At 41.5% G+C, this 23,340-nt stretch overlaps 1 protein-coding gene across 13 annotated transcripts in view; it reads right to left on the reverse strand.

Annotated features, from left to right (window-relative positions):
• The window catches only part of PIKFYVE (phosphoinositide kinase, FYVE-type zinc finger containing), a 62,813-nt gene that overhangs the window by 37,901 nt on the left and 1,572 nt on the right, over positions 1-23,340 (reverse strand). For 8 of the 13 annotated variants that reach the window (XR_005952567.1, XM_041403487.1, XM_041403491.1 and 5 more), the window contains exons 2-12: positions 21,971-22,152; positions 20,316-20,495; positions 15,015-15,133; positions 12,079-12,250; positions 11,168-11,375; positions 8,680-8,769; positions 5,583-5,721; positions 3,454-3,611; positions 2,543-2,654; positions 677-824; positions 16-183 (exon numbers count right to left, since the gene is read on the reverse strand). Coding sequence is in view for 12 of the 13 variants with exons in the window: in XM_041403491.1 (XP_041259425.1) it covers positions 16-183; positions 677-824; positions 2,543-2,654; positions 3,454-3,611; positions 5,583-5,721; positions 8,680-8,769; positions 11,168-11,375; positions 12,079-12,250; positions 15,015-15,133; positions 20,316-20,495; positions 21,971-22,152 (1,676 nt within the window). In the remaining variant the exon portion in view is untranslated. Of the gene's footprint in view, positions 1-15; positions 184-676; positions 825-2,542; positions 2,655-3,453; positions 3,612-5,582; positions 5,722-8,679; positions 8,770-11,167; positions 11,376-12,078; positions 12,251-14,001; positions 14,071-15,014; positions 15,134-15,903; positions 15,991-20,315; positions 20,496-21,970; positions 22,153-23,340 lie in introns of those variants that run through there. The other 5 variants (XM_041403493.1, XM_041403494.1, XM_041403492.1 and 2 more) reach the window with 3 other exon arrangements.

The following is a 23,340-nucleotide window of genomic DNA, read 5'->3' on the forward strand; positions in this document are numbered from 1 at the left end:
GTGACTACCTCGTACCTTTTTGGTCGGCAGGGTGAGGGGGCACATGTGGGTACTTGGAGTGCTTCTTGATATGGAAGTTCACGTTGTCCAGCTCCACGTTCAGGCTGATGGAGGCGGCCGAATCACTGTCCATTGTGGACTGGAAGCTGCTGACTGAAGTGCGCTTGCTAGGGCTGGCAGAGTCTTTTAGTGTTGGGTGAGGGGGAAGATACAGGGAGGAGAAGGGTTCACATGGGTATTATAAGGGTACCAGAGAGGAGAAAAATTGTCTTTAATACATGAAGACCAGTGTGCAATAATACAGGAATACAGTATTTTCATAGCTTTAATCTCGTCTTCATGTGGGCATGCTGACATACTGGACATTCTTTAGTGCACTACTATATGGCCCAAATCAAGCAGAAGTCTGCCTGAGAAACAGAAGACAGCAATTTACATGCTTCTCCTTCATTAGAAGTATGAAGTTTTACCAGTTTCACTAAAATCAAAATACTGTATCCATTGTGAGAAAGTGGAAGACTAGACAGGCTATAGCTCTCTTAGATCCTTACAGCCCCAAGCGCACACACAGAAACACACACAGATAAAGCAAGACATGGTTAAACTACTAGGTCCTGAAGGACTGCAGACAACAGGGGAGAAGGCACAGTGAGAACAAGACTCAGGTGAAACTTACTGGCTGAGTTGTCTTCCCCTTCATCAGCAATCTGCTCTGTGTCACTGTCATCAAACTTGATGTCTTTGAACCAGGATGGCTCAGAGTGGCCCTCTACAGAGTTCACAGAGTCACTGTCTGGAGATGGGGTTTCTGAGAACTCTGTGCTCTAGAAGACAAGGAAGGGAAAAAAGTTATTAAAGTGCAGCTCTGCTGAAATATTAAGCAGCCTATCACAAATGCAGGTCAGGCATTTTAAATCCAGAGGATACTCTCAGTGGGCTGAGCCAAGTTAGTCATGGAGTTACCTCCTTTGGCATGAAATAGGAACTCTTTAGGACAAGAAACAGGTACTTCTTTACAATTCTCAGTCTCTGCCTACACTCTGCTTCTAAACAAATTGTGACTAAGTGGCACTAAAGGACAAGTTTATTATACTGCACATTTTCTGTCATCACATCCAGTTAATCAGCTTTGAAAGCTTGCTGTCTCCAGCCAAGGTGGGCAACAGCCTTATCCTTCACCAGAAACCAACAGGTACAGCTTTTGGTGGAGCCTAATTCTAAGTTACTGGAGAAATTCTTTAACTGACTAATGTAGCCCCATGAGTTTCAATCCAAGATGGACTCTAGCTGGGCCTACTGTGTCAAAGCAAAGACTGGCCAGATTGCCAGAGAACCTGGAGACTACCTAAGTAATTTCCATCAGCCTCTCATGTCTCCAGGCACCTCTAAACAAAGTTACATCATCAAGCATTTGGCTGCAGTGAGTGCAGCAAGCAACTGAGTCAACAACACCACTTCTCCAGACTCTTGTCCAGAAGAATTGAGATCAGACAGTGCTTCCAGCTGATGAGAACAAGAATTTACTTTAAACATATAACATAAGCACCTTACAAACAGGGATGCATAAGGACTTGCTAGTTAAAGGCAAGCTTTTACCAGGACACTGAGACCGCTGACTAGCTGAGATATCAGATGAGCCCCAGAGTAATCAAGGGAAGTCATGTGACTGTGTCCATATGACTGAAATGCATGAGGAAGACAAATGCTATTGGCTGCAAGCTTTCTGTCTGAAGCCCATGGGACAGACAGCTAAGCCATTCGTCATTGTAAGAAGCTGAAGAACACGAAAGGCTCTTAACTGAAACAATGTTTTCAGTAAAGAGAGGCCACAGAGCTATCTTGTTCAAGCTAAAAAACCCAATATAATCTCTTAGGCCAGTGACTGCTCTTACCCCTCAGCAGGTTTGATTCCAGTGAAGTACAGTGAAGTGGGACAGAATCTCTGGTCACTAGTTCCTGCCTCCCCTCAGGTAACTAGTCCTGTTCAGGAGGCATGAAAAGACCCCATCCCAAACTTGGATCATGTGGCTAAGGTACTGAATTCCTTATTACTCCATCACTGGAGATCAGAAGGTTACCAATACAATATATCTAAAATATCCATTTGGAATTTTTTAAAGGAATTTTGAAACAGAAGATCACCATTGTGTTTCCATCATCAGTAAGTGCACACAGATTCCAAATTCTGCACATGACAACAAATTCTGCACATGCCACAGGCACAGACTGCACCACCTTGAGGCCTCTGTGGAAGATGCCCACCACAAGAGGCCTGGCTCTGCTGATCCTTCCCCTCACTTTAGGCAGCACCATATGTAACATCTCATTGTCCACAGAAGACAGCCCCAAAGCTTTCTGGGCAAATTAAATTTCCTCAGGCTTCAACCCACTAAGGAAAAAGACGTGGCCCCCTACTTTCTGTACAGGAGACCTGATTTAGAAAACATACTACAGCTGTTGAGAACAGAATTAGAAAATATTATTCTAGTCAACATCCAAATCCAAGAAGAATGGTATCTTTCAGCTTTCCTACTCCTTTTACCTGCAATGGTCTGTAGAGAGCATATTCATCTCTGAAGAGCTGATCATGATGACTGACACATTCCAGCCAACGTCCATCAAGCAGTGCCTGTCCTATTGCAATGGCCTGGACCCTGGAAGTATAACAGGGATGGTTTTCTTTGTTTTGCTCTAAACACATATGGTTTATGATACAAGCACACTACAAAAGGGAAGAGTCATTTGCTATGCACTGTTTGACCTGTTGGTATTCCATTCCCATTTTTACACAGACACTATTTACAATACTGTGATGAAGCAGCACAGTGCACTAATTCATGCATGGAGGTAAATAAAGAGACTGCCAGTACTCAGAACTCAGCTGAGGTGTCCAACATATGGTTAAGACATGTTGCTTGTGCTTCTCCAGTATTGTTGAGTTATGTATACTGATCATCTCTGAGGGAGGACTGTTGCTCTACACTGAAGAACCATCTCAATTTTATTCCATTATCATATAATTAAATACACAAGATTGTTTATATTCACCTACATGGTTAAGAGTCTGCCAGCTCCACTGAAAATTTAGCTATCAAACACTATTAGTGATCTCTGATCCCAGAGGCAGACTTGCTCTTTGGAGTAGCAGTGAACACTTTAGGACAATTCTTGTAATGCATGCACTGTTCTCCATGTGAGTGATACTTGTCCCACAGCTACCTCCCATACTGGTTCCCAAACCAGAGAGCCTCCTGTGCCCTGTTGTTTGGGGGCACATGGAATCAGAATGGAACCTGCTCTGGGGCAGGCAGTAAGGGAAGATTGAACTTTTCTCTCTCATCTCCCTGCAAATGGGTCTACCTCTGCAGTCTAAGGTACACTACATCAGCTCAAACTCACAGCCTCCTCTCATACAGACAGAGGACACCTGTTGTCCTAAAGCATCAGGGCTACCTTGTGGTTATGTGCCCATTTCTCATGAGCCAGTTGACCAGCTCTTTTCCCACAATGCAGTTGGGATGTGTCCGCAGCCAGTAGCGATGGTCTTGAAATTCCATACCACTGTTATGATGGCAGATTTTCTTCCACAGATCTTTCAGCTGGACTGAGTCCTGGACAGGGAGATGTGCAAATTAATTACCAGTCTAATCTCAGCAATGGTTCCAAGGGCATCAACCCAGGCCTTCAGATCAGCTTCTAGATCAAAAGCCCTCCATGAATAGGCACAGAATCTAAGCCATTCAGCATAACCTAGGCAAAGGTGCAAATAGAAATAGCAAACAGATAAAATCAAGCCATTACTGCAGGTGGAAACTGGGATCTGCAATTATTTTGACCAAGGAGCACACAACCCCAAGGTGTGGAGAAGAGATGCTGCAGGTCACTTTCTCAAATGCCTCATTTGTTCTATTTTTGTGTAACAGAACTTTAATTAAATTTTAACTGGTTTCAGCTCTCCAATTAACTGTCACATTATTGCATTTTCCGAAGAGTGCCCTGAGGCCCAGGAGTTATGCACCACTTTATTGCTGGACTGGCTTTCTGCTTTCAGTTCCAGCAGTGGCTGTTCTGGGTATTCCCCTAAAACCAATGCCAGCAGCTCCCCTTCCATACCAGGTATGGAGTCAAATGGATCAGTACCAGAACACGACAGGATCACACAATTTGATGCAACTGGAGCCTCCACAGTTCAGCTGTCTTAAACTGCTGAATAGAGTAAACTGAAGAAATTGGCAGAACAAAGCAAATCCTTCCAAGTCAAGGATTTTGACCTCTAGTTCACTGAAGTGTGTGCTTATCCCAGTGTACATACGACCTTCTCTACCTTTATTTCATGAACAAAGTTCATTAATCTTCTGAATGGACTAGGTTAGGATTTAAATTAACTCCTGACATAGGATCAACTCCACACAAGGATAAGGATATTAAACAGTAGGAATGCATAGAAAATCCTTCATTAATTGACACTGTCTTCTGCTCTTACATGAACAAAATAGTACCAGTCTTCTTCCTCAAGAAAGGAAATGGACAAAAAAAAAATCAAACAATGCAAAGCCAAAGAGCACCAAGACTTGAACATCTTTCTTCAAGTTGCATCCACAGAGGTTTCAATTTCCTTTTTCCTGCATTAACATACATCTGTGAAGCAGGGTGGTATAAAGACGTGCCTTAAACATGTTTCTCCCTCAGGTGTTTATCCATTTACACAGGAACTAGGAAAGGAGTTTTGCAACTAAACAGGAGTTAGTGTTTCTACACCCTCAGGCACACATGAATGCATATTGCTGGCAGCAGGCAGAACCTAGTAACACAAGAATGAGCCTGATTTTAAAGTGGCAATGAGGCACAATCTCGAATCTTTCAACGTGTGAAAAACACTGCCTTCCCTTCTCTGCAACTTCTTTGCTTTATTTGTTGGAAACACTTCCCTTTCTTTCCCTCAAAGAAACAAAACAGTTTTTTACTGTTTAGAAATTTATACAGTAACTGCAACCTACAACATTGCCTCTGGGGGGAAGGGATAATAGGATTACGCAGAACACTGCTGCACATAGACTTTTCTTTTAAAAAGTACATCATTACAAACTTCTACAAAATCTTTTACTTATTCTGCAAAAAAAAGAGGGGCCAAGTTATATTTTGGCCCAGTAAGCAATATGGGCTTTAATTTCTTCATCAAGGTGTAACTATTTCAAAGCACCCATTTAAAGCTCCTGATTATGTGGCCTATGAAAAAGAAAATCTCAACTTGAAGAAACACAAAAACAGGTCACTGCATTACAGCTGCAACCACGACAGGTTTAACTCAAAGATCCACCATACACCAACTCCACATTCAGCAAGACTAAAGTTGTAAACATTTGTATGCAAAAACCCCATGAAACTATGATTTATTTCAGGAAGACAGTAATGTCCAAAGCAGCATCAATATTCTCCATCTCTGCTCCCCCTGGAGGAGAGGTCCAGGTAGGAGTGCCTAGAGAAGAGCCTTAAAAGTCAGCAGAATACTCCTGCTGCATGACACAAGGAAGGCAAACTTCCCCGTCTTCACAGAGCAAGGCAAAGAGAAGCATGAGAGGTACCAGAAGGATTTTGCGCTCATCCTCGCTGGTCTCTGCTTTCATATGAGTGCGAGTGGCCTGGGGGCTGACCGACGTCTCGTAGGCAGGCACCATGGGTGAGCCTGAGCGATCCAGAGACAGGTTAGTGATGCTGGCTGACCTGCAGGGGAACAGAGAACAATTCCAGTGTAAGCATTCACCGTGTGGGGCTTCACCACAGCTGGCCATTATCTTATAGCATACTAAAAACCTGCTCAAGCCTAGGACACTGTTTACTCTTGTCAGTACAGACTGCTTAATGCTTCCTCCCTTGTCAAAGCAGAAGAAAGGCTCCCCAGGAAGCAAGTGTATTGCTTTGGAACTGCTAAGGTAACTGCTAAACTTCTGTAAAGACCTAGTATAAAGCAGCTGGAACTAAGTTTAGGCACACCAATTCATACATGTCTGCATTTAAATTGACTGGGGAAGAGATGGCAGGCTGGGTAATTAGAAGCTCCAGCAGTTTGGAAACAAGACAAACATCAGCAAGGGTGACCAACGCCCAGATCCCTGTAACAGAGCACTCAGATTTCCTCCTCCCCTTGTCCCATTTAAAATTCCTTGTCCTCAGCTCTCAAACACATGGCTGAAAGCTTGCGGAGTCTGAAGTCTGAGAACTTGGTCCCCAGAGAGGCTAAACCATTTTCTGAAGCTGGAGGTCACCGCAGCGGGCAATCCCCCCTGTACCGTGACATGGAGCACCCCCCTTATCTTGGTGCAGCTGTTAAGAAATCTGAGCTGTGCACTCCAGCACAAACACACATTTTGCAATTATCATTGCAAAGTTACAAATGCAAACAAGTTCCAGATACCTTCTGCTCCATTAACCCACAACTAGACCTGAGACTCTGAATAACCAGAGTACAACTTCTCATCATATAGCGGCAATGGCAGTGTAACCTATTGGTGCTAACAGCACTCTGAGGAGTGAGGATGGAAAACATTTCTGCTTATATCAACAGGGAAACTCAAAATGCCAGTGCTGAACTGACTGAAGAGGCTTGCACCAACCTCCTGAAAACAGTTGCCAGCCTCTAGCCTTTGGAATGAAACTTTGATAACTTTGGAGAGCTTGCTAACTGGCTAACAGACATGCTATAATTATTCGCCAAAACTCTCCATGGATGATGTGGCTTAGCCCAGGCGTGAAAAAAGTAATGTCACTCTATTTCTGTTTTTATACTGCAGAGTTATGCACTTTAACAGAAAGCATCCTAATGCACAAGATGAGGCTGACATGTAAGTCCATAACTAAGCACTCCTTCCAGTTGTTTTGCAACAGCTGCTTTAACTGTGCCACATACCTGTAAGCAGCAGGGATTTTTTATTTGGGTGTAAGCAAGTTAGAACAGTGAGATTTCACATCTGTGCCTTTATCGTAAACAATTACATCTGGGCCTTTATTATATATATATATATATTTAAAAACAGAGAAGGGGATTTTGCCCCTTCCTTTAGAAGGACCTGCAAGGGAGCAGTTTGAACGCTGCTTGCAACATTTGACTGTTCTGCTGGGGTTTTCCCCCCCTCATAAAAACCAAGACTGAGAACAAGTAACACATTTCCCATCCACAGGGAAAACAAATAGCAATATGTAATTTCTATTACCTGCCTCTAAAAGCACTCAACCTGGATACTTTCTCCTTCATCTCCTCTAGAAAGAGGAATAGTCAAGCTTCTTGCAAAGAAATGGCTACAGCTGCTTTGGGAAGATCTAAAGGCTAACATCACTCAACCCAAAGCCAGCAGCTTGTCTTCCAAAGGTTCAGAATTTTTAACAGAGAGATATTATACCTCATCATTATGTGTGTCCAAACAAACAAGTACTTTTGGTGATGCCATGAACAGCCAGAGTTAAAGTTTAACTTGAATAAGCAATCTGGGCCTGCCAGATCAAGATTAGAACCATCCAACTACAACATGTTTGAGCAAACAGCAAAAGCCTTTTAAAATAAAGGTACATTTAAACAGGAAGAAGGAGACCATCCTCAAGGTTTCAGACATTTCTTGATGTCACAGCAGTTATTTAGCACTGGACTTTTAATTCTGGACTTCTTGCCATGTTTGCCCAATATTGATTTTTGGTGCTCGTTTACTCACCAGTATTTTACTCCCCTAGGTGAGACCTTTGGGTCTCAGATGTACAGTCAGTGTGCATCTCTTCCTAACCATTCCCATTGCCTAGAAGGATAAAGGCTGCAAGCAGTCCATTCTCCAAAAGGTACACCTAACATCCTTGCCAGCACATCCAGCATCCTTCTCAAATGAGTTCCCCTGTCTTCACCGGTCCTGCCAAATCCCTCCAAACTGCTAAATATTGTGTATTCCTCTAACACCAATGCAAAGAAATCACTGAATGTCCCAATTCCAGTTTTGAAATCTGGATTATCTTTGCTCTGTTCCTCACCTCTCTGCCTTACCTTCATTTCCTTAATTTAACCATAAGGGAAGCATGCAACTAGCACCATAGCAGAAGCACTGTGAAGTGGGAGCTACTTTTACTTCTAATACCAGCCTATTTAGTGGGATTAAGCTCAAATATTCACAAATTACACTAAAGCTCTCATGAACACTTTCAAGTTCATCCTAACACTCTTGCATAAAGATCTATGAAGGGATTTTAGCCTGAGGAAGTTTGGTAATTTAAACAAGATTATCCTTAATGGAAGAGCAAAGGAAGTAGATGGGGATGCATACAAACAAACAAAAAACACACCTCTGCTCCTCCTTGACCTGAGTCTTTTTGTCTCCCATCACCAAGTATGTGTTACTCCCTTTTCTTCAGCTTCCTCAGAACTGTACTTTTCTTAGCCACTTCCTTCCCCTCATGTCCTCTTCACCATCACTTCTGCTTGACCAAGTCAGCAGCAAACTACAGGCCCTCAGAAGCACTACATTTGTTAACATGAATACATACAAAAATGGTTCTTCCTTATAACTCCATACGGGCAGTGAGAAGTCCCATTTTGGACATGAAGCAGCACTTTCAGTAAAATGAGCCTAGAAACCCAGGCTTTACAGCAACGAGTAAGCTAGGAGAGCATCTAGAACAGAAAATACTCAGAAATTATTAGTTTACCTGTTTCTAGCTGGTGACTTCCCAGCATCCTCCTGGACAGACCCAAGGCGTGCAGACAACGTGGTAGCTGAAGAGTCTGGGTGAATCAAACTGCAGGGAAAGGAGCACAACAGAAATGTTTGAAATATTTGTGACATCCAGCACATCAGAACAACTGTAATTAAAGTACAGTTAATTGTCATGTTACCTCTCACTCACACCCATGATTGTTAAATCAACAAGGGAACAGGGAGAGCTTTCCTCATCTGTAGGCCAAAGGTATCTGAAAGACAGTGCTCCTGTCTTCTTCCAAACTCAACTCTTGAACAATACAGACTATTCCTACTTCCTGTATCATCCTGCTTTCCCACCTGCTTCCCCAATATCCCTTTCTTACACATCTTCCTTTCCTACAGGCTGTTAGTAGATGCTTTGGCACTAGATCTCTCCAGCACACCATCTTTGCAATCCAAGCAATGCTATCCACAGATACTGCTAGACAGCTTTTGCCAAGACAGACTGACAATCTTCTGTAATTGTTTAACCTGATCCCAATCATCTCAGCCCTCCTTCTGTTTCCACCCCAGGAGACAAGACAGCATATGTTCGAGCATCATCTAAAGAAATTGCTGTTGGCAAATCTGTATCAGACATAAGCCACTACAGGCCAACTGACACAGCCACCCTGCTGTGCTCTATACAATAAATGCTCCTAGCCTGACAAATGTTCTTCATGAGAAACTGCAAGCAATGCAGCTTTGTCTGAGTAGCTGTACTTATCCAGAGTACACCACTCCTTCACTTTTAAAGGACATGGCCCTTCAAATTAGTTAAAGCAAGAACTCTGTGTTCCAACTGTTCCAACAGCAGAGAGACAACTGACAAGTACATGCAGCATCAGTCTCCCTAAATGCTTCTCTCTTTGCTTTGCAGCATCTTATCCCAGATACGTTATTTTGGAAAGAGACAACTCCCAAGTTTTCTTTTGAAAAAAACTACTTCTCATGCAGAAGCCACTATTAGAACACAACTTCTGCTCCATCATGAAGTTGTGAGTTGCCAGCTCCCATTGTGACACCACTTAAATTCAGTATCTTGAGTTTAAATATCTTAAGGTCAATCAGGAACTTACCAAACAGTATTTAAGAAAAGCACTGTAACCCACTGCAAAGTGCAACAAGCACTGACGAAAATGTTAATCCTGCTAAAGCAACAATAAACCAACTAATCCCCAATCTCTCTTCCTCTCACAGATAAAAGAGGTCCACATTTACTCAGTGCTTCCCAAAAAGACTGTGTTCCATTATAGAGTTATAGGTCTTTCAACAACAGGAATCATTTTGAGTGCTGCAAATAAAGATATAGATTCTTTCTTTACATGCTAACATCTACAGGCTGCTGAACTGTCCTTACAAAGGCACTAACAACACATCTGAAGACAAAACTAACAATACCTTCAGTATTTTGTGCATTTGAAGAGAAGATTCTGAGAACATCTACTTATTCCCCAGTTCAAAATTTGGCAGTATTTATCCTATGCATTGGCACATTACCACTTCAAATGACCATAACATTAAACCAGAAGTACTTTCCTTTATTTGGGCCTAAACCTGATCATTTAAATGTTTCCAGATAGAAGCATCATATTCTGAAAAGCAACATGCAAAGCAAGAGTCAGGGCATTTTCTGAAGATAGTGAATGGTTTGACAGTTTTTTTTTTAAATTTTATCAGAAAGCTGCTATGGGGCTTATGTCACTAGCACTACCACTCAGATAGACAAAGGTTCTGACTCAAGATTTCCTCAGTAGTTTCACATCTGCCTGCTCTTCTGTTTTAGGGAAATGAGCACAAATACCACACCTGATTATTTCTTCTTCCCCACAACACTAAATTAAATCAAGGTATTTCAAAAACATCATGCGTAGCACTTGAGAAGTACAGTGCTCTTTTATTCATGGTCCAAAAGTAAAGATCCCCTCATTTGACACCAATAGGAATAAATATACCTTGAAAGGAGATTGGAGGACCTTTATAGGTCCTCTCTATTGTCCTTTCAATCCCACTTCATCTGAAACAGGTGGTTACTTCCATCACTTCTCTTTTACCTACACAGAGAGCATTTCTTATGCTCTCTCGCCCAATTTGAAACCTGACAGGTAAAGCACCAGTGTTACATTGACTTGCCTCTCAATACAGTGGTGGTTAGATAGTGTGATTTTGATTCTGCCTTTTTAAACTCTGAATACAAAAGCCTGCTCTGTTGCTGGTACAGAATCACTGAATCAGTACATTAAAGGAAAAACTGCAAATAAATTAAAACTTCACTAAAAATGGTTCCACATTTCAACTTAAAGAGAAGAATATTACAGGCAAGCATAGAATTAGATTCTTTTTACAGGAGCTGGAATGTAACGTTTACTAGGTGGAAACCACCAGCTTTTGTCTAGGCAGCTGTCAGCCTGAGAACAGTTGAGATTCCAGAGCTCAGCATGAAGCACTGCCTTTACCTTTGCCAGGTCAGATCCTCCTCCAGGAAGATGTTGCGGCTGGCTTTGCGGCTCCCAACCGGTGTGCGCGGCTCGCCAGGATCCAGCACGGACACAGAACACGCAGAATCTGACAGGGCATTTAAGTCTTCTCCAATGGAGTTACTGTCTGTGGAGTGTGCGTAGCTTAAGGCTATTTTCCGGCAGTAAGTGCAGGCTCGGAGATCCCCTATGGAAAAGGGAACCAGAGAGGGTAAGCGAACAGGAACAAATAGTACTCTGTTCCTACAGGATCAGAGGTGTATAGTGGCGGAAACAGAAGGATTTTCTGTTTCAAAACCTCTTTGCAAGTCTAATTCTCATACTCTCTTAAAGGGCAAAACCCTGGATAATTACACACTCAGGGAATTTTTCCAAGGCAAATGGTATCTAACACAAGATCAGTGAAAGAGGAGAGAGGAGACAAGGAGAGGAAGAGGGAGGGAGGGAGGGGAGGGGGGGAGAACACCCATGCATACTGAAATGATGGCAGAACAACAGCCAGTTAGATATGACACACCAGCTGATGTCTAGACTTTGGTAACTGGTATTTGAAAGACTTTCCCCTGGCCCTCAATTAAAGCATGTGGCTCATACTTTAAAACTACTGTTACTCAGAGAAGCTTTTCCTCGAGCGTACTTTATTGAACTGCACACTCTTGTTCAATAGTAGCCATATGTTTTGTAGTGTGGTAAAAATTAGCAGGTATGGCACAATCCACCGTCTTTCACAGAGAAACTGGGAGAATCAGGTCCTGTGATTCTTTTTTCTTGTTTTTCAGCCCACTACAGACCTGCACAACATTCTCTAGAAGATGCCATGATCTCAGATGCAGTAACTCAAACAGAGCTGAGCACACAGAGACTGCTGTTTCCCAGTAAATAAACCCTACCTGTGTAACCCATGAATTTTCCAGGGATTTCCTGATTGCAGCATCGACTACAAAAGATCTGCCCACAGAGTCGACAGTGGTGCCTCCTTCGGAAAGTGGTGAATTTCTCACTACAGTCGTAACATTCTTTGCACTGGCTGTCAGGCATCCAGTACTGCTTCAAGTCACTGTCCTACAAGAGAGGACAGCAGATAAAAGCTTTTTCTTTTGTAAAAAGGAAAGCATGTTTAGTTTCATAACTCTTTCTAGACTATGCGTATGGAAAAGAAAATTTCATATATTCATATATACGTGCACGTGTACACACGCTCTGGCATAAAGGCACATAAGGGATTTTTCATGTGGTTTTACAGGGAGTCAGCAGGCTGAGAGTCCTGAAGAGAATAAATCCAGTAGGACTTTGCCTCCTTGATCCAAGATGGAAGCAAAGCAGAGTAAAACTATCATAGGATGTAGATAGAAGCCAAAAATAAACAAATACATGAAGTAGTGATTGCTCTCCCCTCTCATTTGCCCACAGCACATGAGAGGTCCTCAACTAGCACAGTTTAAAAATGAGAAGGAAAAAAAACCACCACATATCAGTTGAAGCTGTTATCTAGGAGTAAATCAAGTTACCAGAAATTATCACTGCAAAAAGATCATTTCAACAGCTAATATTAGGACATGTTTTCAAAGGATTATAGATACATGTAAAAAATCTTATTATTTTATCAAATTCTTCAACACTTCAGTAAATAGCTGTAAAAGCCCATCCCAGATCGATTTTGATTCAAAACTCCAGGTTAACTACTCTGTGAAGAAAACCGAAATTCACATTCAGCAGATAACAACATACATTAATTAACAGCATTGGTATAGCCACAGGAAAAACATCATCTTCAAAACAGACAGTTAAAACTTCCATTGGTGTTGAAGCTATAGAGCAAGACAAGCTCTCAATTGTGATTCTGAGCACACCAGCTGCAACTCCCATGGATGGAGACAACTGCTAATGGTCACATGACAGCCCTGCCTGTGCAACACTCTTTGCTAGAGTTCAGTTCTGGAAAAAAGCCTTTTCAGAGGGACTGAATACTCCAGGATTTTCTTAGGAAGAGAAACTGCTGCAAGCATTATCTCAAAACAATCAGAGAAGAGAGTAATCACGCAAAAGAAAGGTGATCCCTGCTCTCGTTTTCACATGACCAAAAAAAAAAAACCATTGGGATTTATTTTTGGATATTCACAAACTAAAGTTTGACATAGCTGGCCTGCTCTCGTTTTCACATGATTAAAAAAAAAAACCATTGGGATTTATTTTTGGATATTCACAAACTAAAGTTTGACATAGCTGCTAGACCAATTTTGAGAACAAAGCAGTTATGATCAACAACACAACACTTTCGTGCTGTCCTCAGCCAAGAAAACCCACAGAAAGAGGTTAAAGACTGCTCGAGACAGTCTAGTGTTTTAGAGAAACTAGAACTTTTTAAGACAAACACTCAGCTTTAAGCAAGGAAAGTTGGAGTGAAGAGCTTTGCCAAAGAACTGCTGCAAAGCTGCAGGGGATGCCACATAACAGTTTTTGTTACAACTCTGCGCGATAAGCCAGGTCTCTGGATCTACCACGCAGAGAGGGGCTGTTCCAAACACCAGTGCTGTGCCCCACTTGCATGTGACCCAGTCACTGCTGGTCACACCTCCCAACTCTCTCCCCACCTTGCAGGCTGTTCTTGTCATGAGGGAGGGTTCAAAACAGAAGTTTGGCCTGCCTTAGCCGTAGAGGCTCATTAGAAAAGCACCTTCTAGAATCTGACACAAGCTTTCTACAAAAGTAAAGAGGTCTCCTGTAGAGACAAGCCAAGCCCACAGCAGGAACAAACTGCTGCCTGAAGCGACTCAAGCAAAACATGGCTGCAGTCAAAGGCAGTGATGCATTACCTTTTTTACAGAAGTCAGCACGCTGACAACTAACAGACTGTTTCCAGATTACCTGGTCATATTCATTTACTGCTGTATCCTGTCTGTTTCAGCACTCCTACAGTAGCTTCAAATACATCCGAAAATCTCTAGGGCCTTCAGAAGTTGCCACAAACTGAAATATTAGTAAGGGGCATACTCAATGCCCTGCTTACTGCAATGAAAGGCTTCTGCTTCACTCTCAAAAATCTTGCCCTTTCTATCAAAGCAAGATTATTCTTACAAGCAGAACAGCACTGGAAGCTAAGTTTACTCAAAGTCTACCTATAAAAGCTATCAAGCCAAAAGCAGTTTCCTTCCTCTACCAGTTTTTAATTAAATGTACTTTTGCCTGTTCATGTCTTGCCCACAGACACAGCTATTTATATCATCACTTATAAATAGGTGAGGATTCTTCCCTCAACTACAGCCTCTTCTTAAAGGTATGGTCCAGCTCAGCAGATGGAAATGAAATCAGCAAATCAGCAGCAACCACCAGACTCTTGTCTATAACCAAAACTGATTAATGGGGCACACCTTTCAAGCAAATATTGCTGACCAATCAGTACCACAATAAGTAGCAGATTTAAACCATCCAAGAATTCTCATTCCTATTTGTGACATTTAAATTAATGTGTTTCACCTGTGCTTGGTTAGCCTTCTAGGGAGAAAATTATTAGGGTTTTTTTTTACTAGATGGGGTAACAAATAAGTGGGAAGGAGTCTAAAAAGAGAGCATCTGGTCCAAGCACAAGAAACTAAGTCAACACAATGATTCACTCCCCCAATACGACAGATGTTTGGCAAGTCAAAAGTCAGCATCAAATGAAATTGTTTCCCCTGCATTCACACAATGCTTTTTGAGTTTATTCACTCATCCTTCAAACATCCAGAAAAAAAATCCCCATGATGTATCTAAAAACAAAGCTCAGAAAAGCCCAGTAAAGAGTTAATTTTCTAGATGGTTTGGCCCACAAATCCTTCTAAAGAAGTACCTGGCTCTTCCCCTCCATGATTTCTTTGAGGCGTTTTAAAACAGTGCTGAGGCTCCTTAACTGAACTGCAGTTCGAGGGTCATGACCTCCAAGAGGTGGTTCTACTTTCCTTCGATTGTCTGGAAGGGAATAGACAGCAATATTCATTTCTTCCATGATACATCAACAATCACAACACAAAGCCCCACCAGAGGGAAAAACATTCACATATATATACATTTCACAAAGTTACAATGTGTATGGCTCCTTGCCCTTGATGCCAGATAGTTTGCTGCGACTGACATTTTAAAATACCACCCTCAGTGTTTACAACAAGCCATTTAAGTTCTCTGAGAATGAAAACATCTCTCAAAGAAGTGATTTTCAACCTACTAAATGAAGCTTGTAGTAGTCTGTTACAAAGCACTGAGGTCTCATTTTTAAAATGCCCTGTAGGATACTAATTACATGCAAAATAATTGCTGCAATATAGACATTCATTCTTGGAGTAGTATAAGTCAATGCTTTGACCTGAACTCATTAATAAATTAATACAGCAAAAAATCAGGACTCCATTGCTCAGTTCCTATTAAAAACAGTAATTCAGAAGTTCACATTTTTGAGCAGTTTGGGGGTTTTTTTGTTTGGTTTGTTTTTTTTTCTAACAAAAACAACATGTTGTTGAGAACTTGTACAGTCATTCTTGATTAACTATTGCAAAGAGACTCCCTGAATAAAAATGCAATGCAGCTAATTTCTTTTACTTTGAAGCACTGCTGAAGAAACTACAAATAGGCTCCTTCTCTCCAGGAAGATTTGAAATCACAGCTCTCTATTTACCTAAACACTTAAACATTTCCAGAGTCTCTTTCCGAGATTAATAACTTTCTGAATAGTTAAAGTTGCTTACCAGCTTCGTTGCTCTCCATCTGACTAGTGTTTTATTTAGCTTGCCCCCAGTAGAGGAAGAGCAGACATGGCTGCTCTCTGTTTACTGCCTGAGCTCTCCCTGATGTCAGCAGGAGTGCTGACAGCTCTGCCTGCAGCCCGTTAACTGTTGCTGGGCAGCAACTGCTACACTACTGCTTCGTGTGCAGCAGACCAAAACCCTCCCTTAATGTGACTAAAACTGTGGGATTCCATGCCTCCACTTCAGCTTCTTGGGAGGCATTTTTAGTCAATCAGCCCACACTTAGCTGCTATGTACAAAGAATGCACAACATTTTCCTTTTTAAGAAAAGAAACCCATTTCTGTAACTCGCCACTTGGAATTGATTTATTTTTAAAAATCAAACAGACTTTTGGGCAGTACAAGGTTCAGTATTTTAGGGTGATTAAGGGGACCTTCATATTTCAGGAAGACATTGATAATACCAGAGAAACCTCTGGCTCCTCCTTACTTCTATCACAAGATCTGTGCTGCGTTTACTTCCTTGTACTTCCTCTGAATTCAAGAGTATCTCCTTTCCAGGAATTTTGCTTCCAATTCAAAGAATTATCAGATCTACTGCCTAACTACTAATAAGTCTTGTCAGGCAAGTGACTTCCAAAAACAAACATACACAGCACTGAGGAAATGCCACAGGTACTTGTTGAACCAGGAACTCCACACTGGTTCTTGTTAGTTAAATGCCCTTTTCTCTGTTACATAAAACAATGTCAGAATTATGTCACCCACATAACAAAAAGTATTCCATCAGCAGTAGCAGCACATGGCCAACCTGTTCATACTAGAAAAGCTGACTGATATTCAGATTAAAATTCAGCTGGTTCTTTTCCTTCTCAATCTCAAAGGGAGATTTCTCCCTTTCTGAGGAAAAACACTGTATAGCAAGAAAATATAAAGTGATCATTCCTGCAGTAAAGGAAACACTGTTTAAAACACCATCCTTGAAAAAGAATTCCCAAGTATCAAAACTTAGGTTAACTCTTACCCCTGATCCAAACTGCATTATTATAAGTCAAAAATTAACTTCCAGAGCTAAAAAAAAAAAAAAAAAAAAAAAAAAGAATTTTTTTTATTTCAACAGTAAACGTCATGCTTCCTATATGCATTTATGGTTACTGATCCTTGGTAAAACCTATGAAAAAACTCCAAAGTATAGAAATATGTTTTCACAGTGTTTCATGACTCTACAGTATTTTAGCATTCATTTCACAGTGAATGACAAGGAAAAAACACCACAAGAACTACTTTGTTGCAACCTATAGTTTCAGTTTGTAGGAGAACTGACCATACACTAATACAAGAGGTACGGATTCACACAGTTTCAACAATACAAAAATACCCCTGCCAGAGATACTAGTTTTGCTAGTACAAAACAACACAAATTGCTTTTTAATTACTTGTTGCCACAGCATAAAATTTCATAGACAATTTCACTATCACAGTTCAAACATCACATCTTCCTCAAATCACTGCCATAAAGTACTGTCATGAAAATTAGGAAAACTGCCCTTAAGTTCATTTTATAGCATTCATTTTCATGTTCCAAAATCTTTTTGATTAGAAAAGATGCTGTGGTAGTACTTCAGGCTCCACAATGGTTTCCGGTAACTATCACATGCTTTCCTCAGGCCTTCTTCCCCTACATGATCATTGGCCATTCCTTTGCTTCTGCTGAACTCTTTTGCCACTCCCTGTTACTGCCAGTCTGCTACAATTGTCTAGCATTAACAGCATTATCCTGCATGACAGGGGAACAAGCTAGAAGTGCTTTTACTACCCATGCTCCTTCTGCAGCAGTCAGCATTTCCAGTTCTCCTTAAACAGGATTTGCAAGCTGTGACATTATCTCAGTGACAATAGTCTCATTGTTGGACTATTTTGGTTCAATCCAGCACCTTGAAAGCCTTCATCTGACAGCATGCAGTCCAACACAACCAGCACACAATGATGCAACAGACTACCCAAGAGAGAGACCACAGGAGCCACTGCGGAGTCTCAGCACTGGTTCTTCAGCCACACAACCCTCAGAGCATCTCTGACATGAGCCAGGCATCCAATAGCTCCTCCTATTTTCACAGAAGCCAGTAAGGAGCTATTATAAGGTTTTTGTGTCAGCAGTCCTGAAGGGAAGCACAGAACTGAAACCCTACATAACTGCTGCCAGACAGTGTCCTCCAAGAGCCACCATCCCTCCACGCTGTTCTGCACTTGCAGCTGTCAGACAGCACGGGCCCCAGGCAATGACATGCGCTGCACAGACACTGCAAGCTAATGGACAGATGAGGGGCAGGGGTCAGCATCTTCAGGAGCAATTTCATTTCATCACTATTTAGAGGCACCAGAAGCAACCTTTTATTTATGTATTCCTTTCAGTTTGCTTAACAGGATACATTATTTAAGATCAAGTAGGCTAGAGAGACCTTTGTGAAGTGCTTATATATTTTCCTGCCTACACTTGCCCATGTTATTAAGTATCTAGATAATGGCAAAGCCTAGAGAGACATTTACAGGCCTGTGGATACAGGGCTACAAGAAAACTTAATTAGACACCTCTCTGTCACTGAAGTCAGTGGGTGACCCAATTTACCTGCTTTTCACCATTGAGATAGGATAATAATTTCTAAGATTATTTGTGCAGGCCAGCATCAGCTGCAATAGCAAAAATAAAATTCTCTGCTACTTGATGAAAATCCTCAAAGACCTAATTATTCAGCACCATTTAAGGTTGAAAAAGGAAAGAAAAATGATTTTCTAAAGTTTGCTTCAAAAAACCTAATACCTGACTTTTAGAGAAGGAAAATGCAAGTACTTTTCCCCCTCTTCAAATAAAGTGAGATGGCCTAAAACACTTCCCCAAACCTTCTCACTAATCCAGTACACTTTTACATGTGTTACACAGAGCTAATGTTTGTTACAGCACCAAGGTTGTTTGGGAGAAAATACTCAACAGCAAGTCAGGCTGCTCAGCACATGGTACCACAGAAATCTCTTCAAAAAGTGAGCAGCAATTCCTGCTTGTCCCAACTTTACTTCTTTACAGGCTAATTCATTATGACATTTTTCTAAGCATACTTGCATCCAAACCCAGAGATATGAATGGAAGTCCTGAAAAAGAGCTGGAATAATACAGAAACAGTTCCTCCCACGCACCTTAAACTAAATCTTATTCCCTGGCTGCCTAATCCCAGAGGAAGTCAAACAGCCAGATTACTTCTGCCTTCTGAGTATCAAATAACATACTTCACCTGAAGGCTTCTAACATCTAATCCCCAGGCAATTTCCAAGTGATTTACAATAGGTACCAAGTAAAAGTAAATTGGCTTATCAGCCAAGAGCATGTGGCTGTTCTTGAGACACTTGAGAAAATTCTTTAAGAAAGAGCCCAAGAAAACAAAACAAAAACCCCAAATTAATTAATTAATTAATTAACCCCTTTAATTGGTTAATTGGAAGCAGTATAACTAAAAATATCAAATACTACTACAGAGCAAAGAGGACGATGATGAACACGTTTAACTAAGCATGCAAATGACTTAGGTAAAAATGCTAGTTCTCTGCACTAGACTTTTGCCTGGCTACCAAAACTACACATCTTTCTGAAAATCCCATACACATTAACAACATTTAGGATCTGATTTGTTTGCACTAGGTACCAATTCTTGGAAATACTGCCTTGCACAAGATTGTTACCCAGTTTAGCAGTTTCCTCAAGGCTATCATCAACAGCCAAGAGTAACCAGTCAGATCTCAAGAGGGACCTCTGTAATCTACTTCCTAGCTCTTTCACATCTTCATAAAGCCATTTCACAGTTGGACCTTTGAAATTACAATCAATCCACATACCAGCTAGAAGATTCAGTACAGAATCTGGCAATAGTTTAGGCAGGATTGAAAAAAAAATCTTAAGCACAACTTCCTATTCAATTTTCCTCGAAACAACTACAAGCAAAACCCTCCATTTACAACTCCCTTGAAGACCCAAACACCAAATCCATCCAGACTAAGCACTAAAGTTAAGAGTTAGCATGTGGATATTAAGAAACTGCAGTCTCTCAAGACAAAGCAGAACTGTTCAGGATCAAAGTTCAGATGACTTTAAAACACTGGATGTGTTTTGGCAGCCTCTTCTGTTCCAGACTGTTTTTGAATTAAAAGAGCAGAACCCCAACAAGAAGTTGTCTTGCTAGAACACCAAGAAGGGTGGAGGGTTATGAGGTTCAAGTCCAACCTCACTAACAGAAGCAGTGTAGCCTGATACTAAATTCTGCTATGAATCTAGACACTCAGTGAGCCTTTGTTCACATCCTTCCACCTCATCCTGAAGCATCCTGGCTAGTGCAACATCGCCTTATAGAACAAAGAGCTGGAATTACCCAGAGTTGCAGAAGATCTTCTTTGCAGCTCACCACTCAGTTGTTTTTTGTAAGGAATTGGTGATCTCAGAGACTGAGCCCTCGTGGGATGCTGAGGACTGGACCAGCCACCACTCAATGCTTGTGGATCACTCTGTCCTGCCTCTGCTCTCTCTGCTGGGGATGAAAGCCTGCCATCATCTAGAGTTGACAAAAAGCAAGAAATCACCTGTTCAGACGTGATAAAGAAAACCAGTAGTACATGCAAAGCTAAGGTTAAAAAACTCTCACAAATAGCTCTTTTGGATCATGATTAAACAAAACAAATGAATTTTTAGTTTTAGAAGTACTATACACATCACATAAACAGGAGAATAGGCTGTCTTCAAGGCTCAGGCTATTTCAGAAATTCCCTAATGTGAAAAGTGTCAAAAAAATCCCTGGCACGTTATTTGTGAGTATGAATGTGAATGATTCTTGCTAAATAGAATAGCCACACTTGACTATCAGCTTCTGCCTTGAAAAGAGATTTTCAGTTATTTTACAAGCCAGTACTGAGGTCACAGTAAAGTTACCACAGCCTTTAATTTCCATCAGCAGATCAAGTACAGACAGGTTCTCATCGATTCCAGTAAGATGCACATTTCATGTGTTGTTTCAAGGTTGTTTTCCCATTCACTTAACAAAGACATTGCTGACTAAAGCTACATTTGTCAGAAAAAAACAAGTGAATCCAATATTGACCACATTTTATGCTACTTCCAATAAATTAACAATGACAGGTGCTACTCTAGTATGCAAACTAATAGCAGTCATACCAAGTAATTATTTTTCATTCTGCATAAGAAGAGTCTGAACAGATCAGTTACACAAAAAGCTGATTGGCTCTTTTCCCCCAGCTCAAACACTGCTGAAATATGCTTAACAAAGCTGGATAATGAACAGACTAAACAAAAGCAGCTGACCAGTGTGCCATCTCCAGTAAATAGATATGCAGACTTTGCACAAAATCCAGGTGCGTTCATTCACCATTCTTTGCAGGATCTTTCTTTGAAACAAAAAGGAACTCACACAGTTCTTTCAGAGTTTCCCACTGAGAACACATTTAATGACACATGCAGCACAAAGGCCAAAATCATGTAATACTTTTTAATATACAAAACTTTCACAACACTTCAGACTTCTTGATAGGGAACATCTAAGTCATACAAATTAAGTGTGGACTTCCTGCTTTATTGCAGGTCAGCTGTCACCCAGCTGCAGGTACGAGATGCACAGGAAGCTGAGAGGAGGATGAAGTCTGAAGTAAGAACTTGCACTGGAAGGACAAGCACACATTTTGCTCATACAGGCTGGCAGAGGGTTACTCCTACTTTCAGCCCGAAAAAGAAAAAATCATCTGATGTCAAGCTAAGAATCTATACAATACTACCTGCTAACTGGCTTGTCTTTGACTTTCATGGGCAGCTACAGATAGCCAGCCGCAAGACTCTGGCTATCTTGTCTCATAATAAAGCTCTCCTCCATCACCCAAAAGCCAGATGTGACACCCCTCACAAAAGAGCTGACATCAGCCCTTTGACATTATGTTCTATGTTCAGAGGTGTTTTTACACCTCTGAACATAGCAGCAAACAGCACACACAAGCCATGCCCACACATCCCCCCAGCACTCACCTTTGCTGAAACGGAAGAGATTTACAAAAGAACTGTAAGCTGATTTAAAAGGAGGCTCATCCTGGTCAGGAGTCAGAGGTTTGAAGTGAGTGAGATGAGATGGACTGCTGGGAGAACGAGGTAGATCACTGGTAGAGTCCAGTGTGGGAGAGCGTTTGTCATCTGCAGCCATTTCAGGTGCCCTGGAAAGAGGTCAGCAACACACATTACACAAGGGGTGGTGAAACAGAACCTCTTCAGTCTTCTGAGCAGGAGATGTCTCATTAGATCCCAGAGGACAGACATTCACCCAACTGACCACAGGCACCTGCTATTAGCACAGATCAAGCATGCCAGAGGGGCCCATGCCCCCTGCCCAGCCACTGACAAGAGAGCAGCACCTCTGCAGAGTGTAATTCAGAGTGCCCAGTTAAACATCCAGAACAACAAAATAAACAACCACTACACGGATGACACACCGCAGGAGAGGTTTATGAGAACCTGGAGTTTTCAAACAGAGACTCTGCAGGCATATCACAAAGAAGTTTTAACTTTGACAGCTTTTCTCCTAATGTTGTGAGTTCTGCAGCCCTTGTAACAAAACTGAAAACAGGCATGCCTGAGCAAGCACAAGGCAGACTTGTTGTTTGGCCAGGTTAACTTCAGAATGAACTACAAAACAAAAACAGGACTGAAGGATTAATTTTGGTGGGAAGCTGTTTCCCTCCCCTCTGCATTACAATACAGGCCCTTGTGCAAGTTACCAGGGAAGCAACCCGAACTGTGGTTTATTTGCCAAATCTAACACCTTCAAGCATCCTCGTTTTCAGGAGCAGCTCCATTTAGGAAAAACAAACAAAAACCCCAAACCACTTTCTGTATTAGGAGAAGCCATACTTGTAAACCCTATTTTCTGTGTACCAAAGCTGCCATACAGCCAAGAGTCATACTTTTCCCCAACCCACACTCTTTAAGCTGATCAGACACCCAATTTCTTTCACAACACCTCACTCAGCCTGCATTTCTAGCCTGCTAGGCTAAGGTGCTTACCACTTTCATCTTTGTTTAAGGAAGATTTAGTGAAATGTTTGAGAGAGTAGGAACACTCACTCTCTCAAGGAGCTGATGGAGCCTGTGAGTGACAGCTGATTTTTACCTGTGCCAAGGATCAAAACCCCTTATGAATCTACTACCTGCTTAACAGCTGATACCCACTTCTTTATGAAATAACGATTTCCAGTTCCCACAATTGTTCCCTAGAACTTACAGGCATATACTGCTGACTAGAATATATTCTTCCAAGTTCCAAGAAGCCACACTGAAAGAAATTTGTGCAGTCCAGAGAAAATCAACATAATCAGCAGGTAACACTGAAAGTGCTAACAAGCAGC

Source organism: Onychostruthus taczanowskii, unplaced genomic scaffold (assembly GCF_017590055.1).
Source record: "Onychostruthus taczanowskii isolate IOZ18803 unplaced genomic scaffold, ASM1759005v1 scaffold20, whole genome shotgun sequence".
Lineage (NCBI taxonomy): Eukaryota > Metazoa > Chordata > Aves > Passeriformes > Passeridae > Onychostruthus > Onychostruthus taczanowskii.